The following is a 9843-nucleotide window of genomic DNA, read 5'->3' on the forward strand; positions in this document are numbered from 1 at the left end:
CTGCCGTGATCTCCAGCAGAGCTGTGATCAGGATCCTCCCTCAGAGGGACACTCACCTGTCCTGTGCAGCTTGATTTGGGGTTTCCAGGTGATATCCAGCAGTCTGCGCTGACGGTCGATCTCTTCCTCGTACTGGACGATCGTTTTTTCAAACTCCAAGAATATTTGTTCAGCAGCAGCAGTTAGTCGCTCGTTGATGAACTCTCTCAGATACTGAACTGAAGGCATCGTTGCTGCCGCAGCTCACACACTCAGCTCACACACTCAGCTCACACACTCGGCTCACACACTCGGCTCACACCGGAGCAAAGCTAACGGTCCAGCCACCGGATGTCCGTCCTCACAGTTCCGGCAGCTCTTCTTCAACTTCCGGTGCATTACCGCCACCTTCTGGATGAGAACAGCTTTTTTGCTCTTAAAACCCTGAAACTACATCACCTGTGTCGCTTTGTAATATTTCTTTTATTCATAATTGAACTCTATTTTTCTGAAAGTCAGATTTGCCTTTCCCGTCTATATTAACCACATTCTAACATTACTTGCTCAGATGATCCTTTTTAGTGTCATATAAACTGTATGACCAAACCTTAGTGCTGAGATTATATCTTCTGCTCTATGACTTCTTCTGGAGTTTAATCTCTTTTCAGACGACAGAAAAACCCAAATGTTCTATTTAAAAGAAAACCATCAGTATTCATACGCTCTGTGATTTATTCCCACAGGCGTTGATTTAGTTCAGCTTTATCATCGCTCCGTCCTGACAGAGCTGTTTATCGAGCTCCGACTAAAGAATAAAAACAGAATTCAAACACAGGACTTAACGGGTACAAACGATCCTGTTTCAGGGTCACATATTAACAGTTGTAGAAAGCTGTTTGCTGCCAACAGGAAAAAGAAGAAAGGATAAATCTGAGAATCTGTTTTTCCTCCAGAGGCTCGTCACAGAAACACGAGACTTTGGAGAAATGTCTGGACCTCCTACGAGGGATCTTCCAGGAATGGTGGCGTTTTCCGGAGCTCTGATTGGTCAGCAGGCACTTTCATACCTGCTGATCTCAAAGCTGTTTGCAGCGTAGGTTACCATGGTGATATGCCCCAGTAAGAAGAAACCAGGGTTAACGCTGGTGACGTGGATTAGAGCTTTAGTGCACAAAAACAACCATAAATAAACTGAGTCGAGTCATTTTGTTGTTGTGGATCAAACAATGACGAGCTTCCAGCTGCTCGCCGCAGCAGGTCAGTCAATGTTTTATTGACTCGAGGGGGCAGAGTTCAGTCAGTGGATGGAGAGCATCCATGTATGTCTGAACTCTGACGGGGTCATTCTAACATGTGAACTTGCTCAATCATTTTCAGTTATGCTCTATTCTGTTTACCCGTCACATAAAACCCCCAGCACATTTAAATTTGTGGCTGTGACGTGTGGAACAGCTCATAGGTCATAATCGTTCAGGGGGAGGGCAGCTTCTCTCAGAGTGCGAGGTGAGGGTGAGACCGCTGTGACTGAAACTTTCTCTTATTTCATAAACAGGGCAAAAGAAAAACACGATCACAATTTAGAAGAAACTTTATTTATACAGGTTACTTTAACAACAACCTACACTTTGTTAGTGTCACCTCTACAGTCTGAAATGATACAAAGTTACCGTAAGTATGACACACGAAGGGTAAAATGAAACTGGGAGGATTGCAGCCACGACAGAATCCAGGTCAGGAACCGTGGAGGAGAACATGACAGGAACAGAGCGCGTCGGTACGGTTAGGGTTGGATGGACGAAGCAAAGGAAAACGGCTGCGTGAACGACACGAGCTGACGAGCTCCTTTGCCGTCGGAGCCAAAAGTCGAGGCGGGAGGCAGACGCCAACGCCCCGCTCCGACCTGCAGCTTTCCAGGCTACGACTCCTCACCTGTGTGAGTGTCCAGGTGCTCCAACAAGCTGCGACTAGACGGAAAAGTGGCGCTGCACGCGTCGCAGGGATACAGCTCCTCGCCGGCGTGCGTCTTCATGTGCACGGACAAGATGCTTTTCTGACGGAAACTTTTCCCGCAGCTCTTGCATGAGTACGGCTTCTCGCCCGTGTGCGTTCTCATGTGCACGGACAAGATGTTTTTTTGGCGGAAGCTCTTCCCACAGGCTTTGCAGGGATACGGCTTCTCGCCCGTGTGCGTTCGCTCGTGGATCGTCAGATCGCTTTTTTGAGCGAAACCTTTACCGCACGTTGTGCAGGAATACGGCTTCTCACCCGTGTGAGTGCGCATGTGCACGGACAGAATCTTTTTCTGGCGGAAACTTTTCCCGCAGGCTTTGCAGGAATACGGCTTCTCGCCCGTGTGCGTTCTCATGTGCACCGACAAAGTGCCGCTGAATCGGAAACTCTTCCCACATTCTTCGCAGGTGTGCGGCTTCTCATCGGTGTGCGTTCTCACATGGACCAATAGGTGACCCCTCTGAATAAAACCTTTCCCGCATATTTCACAAGCGTATGGCTTCTCACCTGTGTGAAGCCGCATGTGGCTCAGCAGGTGACTGCTCTGAGTAAAACCTTTCCCGCACGTTTCACAGGAGTACGGCTTCTCGCCCGTGTGGGTTCTCATGTGACCCAACAGGTGAGCCCTCCGAGTGAAACTCTTCTCACATGTTTGGCAAGTATACGGCTTCTCGCCTGAGTGGATTTTCTGGTGTTCCTTTACGTAAGAGTTTTTCTTAAAGGCTTTTCCACAAACATTACATTTAAAAGGCTTTTTACTCGAGTCGGCGTCGCGCTGACTCTCTGACACCGGACAGCTGCCGGGAGCGCCGTCAGAGTGAAGCTGGTGACCGTTAGCCTCTGGTTCACTGTGGTCACTGTCATCAAAAGCAGTCACCAAGAAGGCGTCGGTCTCATCCTTCAGGACGAGCTGCTCATCCTCCTGGCTGGTGCGCACTTCCTCCTGTTCCTCTTTAATGTGTAGAGGCGTCGGCTCCTCCTGGTCCTCACTGGAGTTCATCTTCAGGTCACACAGCTGCTCCTCCTCACAGACAGAGAGACAAACCACGAAAACATTAGTTCAAACTACAAATGACACAACAGTGTCCTCACACACACACACACACACACGTATAGTTGTTGTCTGAAAACGAAGCATCTTTATTTCAGTTTCATTGCCACGGGATAAAACAGATTGGTTTTTAATTCAACACGTCGTCTTTTATACATTTCTGGGATTCCCTCATCCTCAGTCAGGTGATCTACGCTACGCTGCTCTTTGTGGACTTCAGCTCATGTCCTGGTCACAGACCGGTGACCAGCTGACGACCCCTCACTGCCTCACTTCTGTGTGATTGCTCCCAGGGTAGACGAGCGGGGCCCCACATCACCCGAGCCTAAACGCTGGCTCCACCCTTTACACCCACATCCACACCCCCACCCAGTCCAGCAATAGCATCATCAATTCTGAGGACGAGACAATCCCAGTGACACAGAGGAGGACCTGACCCGCAGCACAAGCACAGTACTGGTTTAAAAGCTGCTGTGTCCTCCTGTCACTGCAAAGGGAACGCCCGGACATGCTGTGTGGTTGTCCAACAGCACGGAGGAACGCACTCCCAGCACATCTGGAGATATATCGGCCCCGTTTGTGAAAGATGCGTCTCGAGCCGGACGCTTTGTGTTTGGAAGCTGCACATCAGGAACAAGGACAAACACTTTAAAAGACAACAAATCGTGCGAGACGTGGAAATGTCTGGAACATGTGCTGCTTTTGCGTTTCATAGAAAACGCCAAAAACCGTCTAATCAGAGGCGTTTGAAAGCTTTAATGACATCACTCATTTATGAGCTTGACCGTGCGGCACCTTTGAACACTAAAGAACCACGTGGACAATAAAGCGGCCGTATATACACGAGACAGGAAAGCATGTTCCTACAAAACATGTAACATCCGAAACAGAGACGACGATCACACAGCGTGGCGTATTGTGCCGCACGCCATGAATGATGACCTCCACTTGTGTCCCTAATCTAATTGTTTTGCCTTTAACAGAAACAACAACAGATCCCGACCCTCGCCTGTCTGCTTTGGTGGCACTGATGTCACATCCTGTCAGTATCTGGGAGTCGAGCTGGATGAGAAGCTGGAGAGGTCTGCCGGCCGGACGCCGCCTACAGAAAGAGTCTGAGCCGGCTCAGATCCGTCAGTGTGTGCAGCTCTGAAGCTCCCAGCCTGGAGGAGGTGATCAGTGACTCCCAGTTTCAGCAACAGGTTCCTTCAGCCTGGCTGTGTGAGGGAACAGGAGCTCGTTCCTTCTGCTGCTGTCATTCATCCACTGGTGTCAGATCCACACATGTGGAACGGGATTAGTCACACCTCATAGTTATCTATCAATATCTCTGCTTCTACGCTCGTTTTATACGAGCGCTTGTTGTTGGTTATATATTTGTTGCTATGACGACTTAATAAAGTCTCTCTGACTCTGACAGGGTTTCTGGAGTCATGCTCCACCTGGTGGCAGACGGCTGCATGACATGTAGGAGGAATGAAAACAAACAATGGGGGTTTCCTGTTCCGCCCTCTCTCATGACGGCCGCATAGACACACCTCCTCCGATCAAAAACAGAAACATGTCCTGCAAACTGAGATTTAAAACCTGTTTGATGTTAAAAACGCTGAAAGCAGGAAAAATGGAAACGAGAGGAAAAGAAAGAAGAACGTGACGCAGTAAGTGGATGAGGACTGGTGGGCCTGCTATGTGCTGGCAATGCTGAAGACAACATGAGGCAGACATCCCTCCAACCTGCCGGGCAAATACGGAGATTATCTTACAAGAAATTCAAGAATTTCAAAAGGAGAGCAAAACACACAGCTCGAAGATATAAAAGGTAATTTTACCTTAGATGTCTTAGACCAAGAGGAGAATCGGGAGGTGGAAAACCGGACTGAAGCAGGCGAAAGCAGAGCTCAAATACTGGAGCAGGTGATGAAACATGTGCTCAAAGCTCCAGCCCGACACGATGGAGAACTTATGGGCCAGGAGGAGCCAGGAGAGACAATATTAGGATGTATAATGTCACAGAAAATGAAGAGGGGAGGTTTTGTGGAGAAACTCAGAGAAAACCTGGACAGTCCACCCGACACTGAGCTGCACACAGAGCGCTCACCTCCACTGAAAGACTCAGATCGATGGTGATCACATTTCACACTACGAAACAAAATTCTGCTTAAAGCACGTCTGTGAAGGTTCTCAGTCACGGATTAAGAAAGACATGAAGGCAACAAATTGGAGGATTTATTTCGATCATGATTATCTGACAGCGGTGCTGAATAAACAAAGAATACAACGAAGTGAAGCTGAAGAAAATCAGCTTCAATCTACCACTCAGCTGATGAGGCTACAAAAGACCCTGAAGGACCGAGGATCCCCGGTCAAAGACCCCCCAGTGGATCCTGTGGAGCAGCTGATCCAGCAAGCATGGAGCATCCCGGGAGAGAACACACCCCAGGGCAGCAGCAGAGACAAGCTCCAGGTCTGCTGAAGGAAATCTCCTCATAAGAACCAAAATAATAGTAAAAGGCAGTTACAGGCAAAAGGTGTGTACATCCCACCCTGCAGTACTTTCTCTTTTTACAAGCAGAAGTTGGTGATTAGCCAGTCTAAAGGTGCGTGGAGGTGATCTGAACATACACTTAAACCCCAAACAAACAGCTCCAACAAAACAACCGGTACAAAAGTGAAAGAGCTGATGGAGGACATGGGTTTGATTGGTGCTCCCTATTCCACACTCATCATATATCAGAATAGACCAACGCAGGGACAGATCAAGAGCTATCGAGTCGGACGTGGGAACAGTAGACCTGAGCGAATGCGCCCTGATAAATATTGTAGTCGACTAAAGAGAAACAACATGGAGACTTAGGCCCAGCCTACTTAACGATGCTAATCTTAGGAAAGAATGAAATTCAAAAGTACATGAAAGAAAATGATAATGGAGAGGTGTCCTCACAGATAAAATGACTGCAGCAGCCTCAAGGAAAAAGAAAGTTCAGCAGGAAAAACGTCACGATTCCCAAAAAGAGCTGGAAAACAGCCGTGCACTGAACCAGAATCTGAATACACTGAAACAAGAAATCAAAAGAACTTCACATACACTCGGGAGACTGAACAGAAGATGCTACTTTGTAGACAAAGACATAAATTATTGGCACAGAAACATCAATATACAAAAAGGAGATCAAGCTGGCTTTCAACATAAACCCAGGATGATACAAGACAACGGCACACAGAGCGGGCTGTGATCCTTGAAGAGGCTTTTGGCTCTGTTAGTTGGCAGTGCTGATACAGAGTACTGCAGAAGGCTGTGCCTCGTCTCCTCTTTGCTGCAACAGAAAAAAATCACAGGTGTTGCAATAAATGTCAATGATGTACGTTTATACTTCAAAACACCCGAGGAGTCCCTGCCTGAGGTAAAGAACTGCCTCAAAAACATTGGTCCAATGACAGGATGTAAACTGAGGTCCTATAATTACAGCCCATGTGAAAAACCCAAACAAGCAGACCCACTGAAATGGAAACAAAATTACAACCATTTATATTAAAGAGACAGGATCACACCTCCGAGCATAAGCTCCACAATAGAAACCATCAAAAGATTTCTGTATGTTTCAGTGCCTCCCACTCAGGATTAATCACAAAGATTTTACTGAACAGGATAAAACGATCTCTAGATTTATATGACAAAACATTAAAAGAGAACAGTGGCTGGGCCCACCGCGTTCAAAAAAATATTGTACTTGAGCAATGATGCACTGGTGGGATCCATCACATGGAACAACAATAACCAATACGCATGTACAGGCAGTGCTGGCAGACAACTCTACAGGGTAAAATGGTGATAAAAGAAAATAAGCTGGAGAAGGATACAAAATATCGAAATGTGTGCATATGATTCAGAATCTACACCAAATCAGATAGATGCTAGGTTTAAAAACTGGATAGAAAAAGGACTCCATATGTGGCGTTGTGAGGGAAGACGAAGTTTCCAAACTTTAAAGCAAACATTTCATTTAGAAAATCGAGACCACTACAGACATCTCCAGCTAAGAAACTTTATACTCGAAACATTAAAGGCCAAAAACCAGCGAGGCCGTTCATCCAACTCTTCCTAAATGCTGAAAGGTCAGAAACTAAGAAAGCTGTGATCTCACAAATATACAAAAGTCTTCATGATTTCAACAATCACTCAACAACAACTGTGGCCGAGGCAGCACACCACTACCATGCGTGTTGGGACTGTAAGCATATTAATAACTACTGCAGAGACGTTCAGGAAGTGATACAAAACATCTGTAGCACATATTTACTCTTTGATTTCAAATCCATGTTTGTAGGACACTAGGGCTGACACGATTAGTCGACTAGTCACGATTACGATCAAAATCGTCGACGACTGATTTAATAGTCGACGCGTCGTTTGAAGCTTTATAAGATCTTGAAAGACGCAGGAATAAGTAGCAGGATTTAAGAGTGTAATAACGGACTGAAACAGAAGATGGCAGCACTGCATGTACAAGGATGCCAGCTGCCGTTAAACCCCGAAGAAGAAGCTGTGTCCCAGAATTCATAGCGCGGCCCAGCTCAGTTGTCAACAATGGCGGCAGCTAGTTAGTTTTAATGTTACTCTTATTATTCTTTCTGGGTCACAAAATAAACGTTTAACATATTTTCATGGAGAATGTAGCTGTGTAAACCTCAAATATCTGCTCAGTTTATCAGGACACCGCATATTTTCAAAAGCGCTCCGACGTTTTCGGAGACGTCTGTTACCCACTAGCTCGATAGCTAGCCGGGGGCTAGGTCACTAGCGCCGTGAGAACACCGGACTCCCGGCTAATCGTTTTCAAACCCACCGCCGTCTTTCGCTACTCAGGTTAAACATGATATATGAGTCACTTAGATAACTTAAAAATGTTGTTGTTTGGCTTTTTTCAGTATTTTATTTGTTCCTGAGTAAATCAGTTTGTCTGAGATTAAAGTTATAGTTTTTACACAGCTGAATAAACGTCAAGCAGACAGCTGATTATCAGAAGTGTGAGATGCTGGAGAATTTACTCCGGTGTCCTGTTATATTTTAGATAGCAAGGAGTTTATTAAACTTCACCGAAACAATCTGCAAATTTCATTAAAATTTAATAAACTATCATCTTGTCTTTATTTTTAGTTAGCACATACCTTAAACACTTCAAGCTGTAAGCTAATGATAGTTCTATAAGAGCAGATGCTGCTGGTGCAATAAGCTGTACGTTGGATCATCTGATTAGTCGACTATCACAATAACCGTTTGTGGCGGCCCTAGAGGACACACGCCCTCAGACACACAGGGTGTAGATAAATACTTGGTGTGTTGCTGACCAAAAGATGGCCAACACAGGATCCACCAACATTACCCAGCTGGACTCATGTAACGTTACAGATTTATAAGATGGAAAAGATTACTTGACTTTAGAGTATGAGACACGGCTTCGCTGGATATTGCTGATTGTCATCATTGAAGGAATAAATGTTTAAATGTTTTTACTCTGTATAGTAACACGTACTAATGTCACCATGCATGTACGTAGTTACAAACTACATTTATCTGCACATGTTGTTTTTTTCTGTCCTCACACCTGTGTGAAGGAAAAGTACCTGAAGTGAGTGCACACACCTAGACTACCATGCTCCTCTGTACTTATGAGTCTTAAAACTAAGGAAGCCGTTAAACGAGGTGCATTTCATTTCATGCATAACTTCAATAAACACTTAAAAAAGCAGATAAAAACAATAGGATTAAATAACTGTTACGTATGGTGACAATAGCAACAACGTGTAATAATAAGCAGCAATCAGCCGACAGCCGCGCAGCTCCAACAGCAGCACACCTGATGAACATCACGCAGCACCCACGCAGGTCGTGTTTCTGTCTGAGAGGAGGACGTTTGTGCCATCAGGGAGAACTCTGCTGATAATCTGCTGCGGGGTCCTGAGGACTGAGCCTCAGGTGGAGGCAGGGATTTATCCAGAGCTGCGTGCGAGGCACAGCTGACTGCACGTGAACACGGTTTGCTGTCAGAGCGAGCTCATGGCGTGGTGGTGCTGTACGGTTACACGGCGTTCATAACTCTGGGTTTTTCTTTCCCCAGCATGTGACAGCCTGACAGGCCCACAGTTAAGGATCCAGACACTCATCTGCGCCTGGTTGGAGCTGACCCCACGCCTATAAAACAGGTGGAGGTGGTGTGAGGCGGACTGAGCAGGTGTGCTCAGGTAAGTCGGTAGAGAGCTATTTTAAATCCCTGCTGCCTGAGAGCCCACGGGGCGTGTCCTCGCCCACGCTTTAATGAAGCCCGGGTTTATTTTCACAAACAGAGACAACATGGTGGTGACGTAGTTTGTCCTGTGCACTCATTGGCCGCCCGCGGCTCGCGCTCCAGGTCAGGGAAAGGAGACGGGCTCATCAAACAGACCGACGTCAGGGGCCACGTCCGGAGTTGATCGCGACAGTTTACCACGTGTGTACGCTGCAAATCGATCAGCTGATATTTGATCACGTGGCTGAGCTGTTGGCGACCTTCCAGAGAGCCCAGACCGCGCAGGACGCACGAGACCTTTTGTTCGGTGCGCGCGCGTCTGTGCGCAGACTTAACGTCCCGCAGAGCTGTGATCAGGATCCTCCCTCAGAGGGACACTCACCTGTCCTGTGCAGCTTGATTTGGGGTTTCCAGGTGATATCCAGCAGTCTGCGCTGACGGTCGATCTCTTCCTCGTACTGGACGATCGTTTTTTCAAACTCCAAGAATATTTGTTCAGCAGCAGCAGTTAGTCGCTCG

The 9843-nt window shown here is 46.7% G+C and overlaps 1 protein-coding gene across 4 annotated transcripts; it reads right to left on the minus strand.

Annotated features, from left to right (window-relative positions):
* Positions 1 to 1552: 1552 nt before the first annotated feature.
* Positions 1553 to 9843, minus strand: LOC146647339 (uncharacterized). Of its 4 annotated transcripts, none has more exons than XM_085388949.1 (2): positions 9707 to 9843; positions 1553 to 3013 (listed from the first exon to the last, which is right to left on the minus strand). In XM_085388949.1, the coding sequence occupies exon 2, from the start codon at positions 2987 to 2989 to the stop codon at positions 1895 to 1897; it is 1095 nt and encodes a 364-aa protein (XP_085245075.1). In that variant the 5' UTR covers positions 2990 to 3013; positions 9707 to 9843; the 3' UTR covers positions 1553 to 1894. The 4 variants fall into 4 exon arrangements, with proteins under 4 accessions (XP_085245075.1, XP_085245078.1, XP_085245077.1 ...); XM_085388952.1 differs by having other exon boundaries at positions 1553 to 3004; positions 9707 to 9840; XM_085388951.1 differs by having other exon boundaries at positions 1553 to 3010; positions 9707 to 9831.

This window comes from Rhamphochromis longiceps, linkage group LG18, assembly GCF_057381845.1.
Source record: "Rhamphochromis longiceps isolate RC_006_pf linkage group LG18, R_longiceps_female_GT1.1, whole genome shotgun sequence".
Classification (NCBI taxonomy): Eukaryota; Metazoa; Chordata; class Actinopteri; order Cichliformes; family Cichlidae; genus Rhamphochromis; species Rhamphochromis longiceps.

Excerpts from the sequence above, each read along its gene's own strand:
- LOC146647339 (XM_085388953.1), bottom strand. The coding sequence starts at position 8,961 with ATGGCACAAACGTCCTCCTCTCAGACAGAAACACGACCTGCGTGGGTG. Across the intron at positions 3,014-8,895 it reads TGCTGCGTGATGTTCATCAG|GAGGAGCAGCTGTGTGACCT; the intron begins GTGTGCTGCTGT and ends TCTGTCTGTGAG.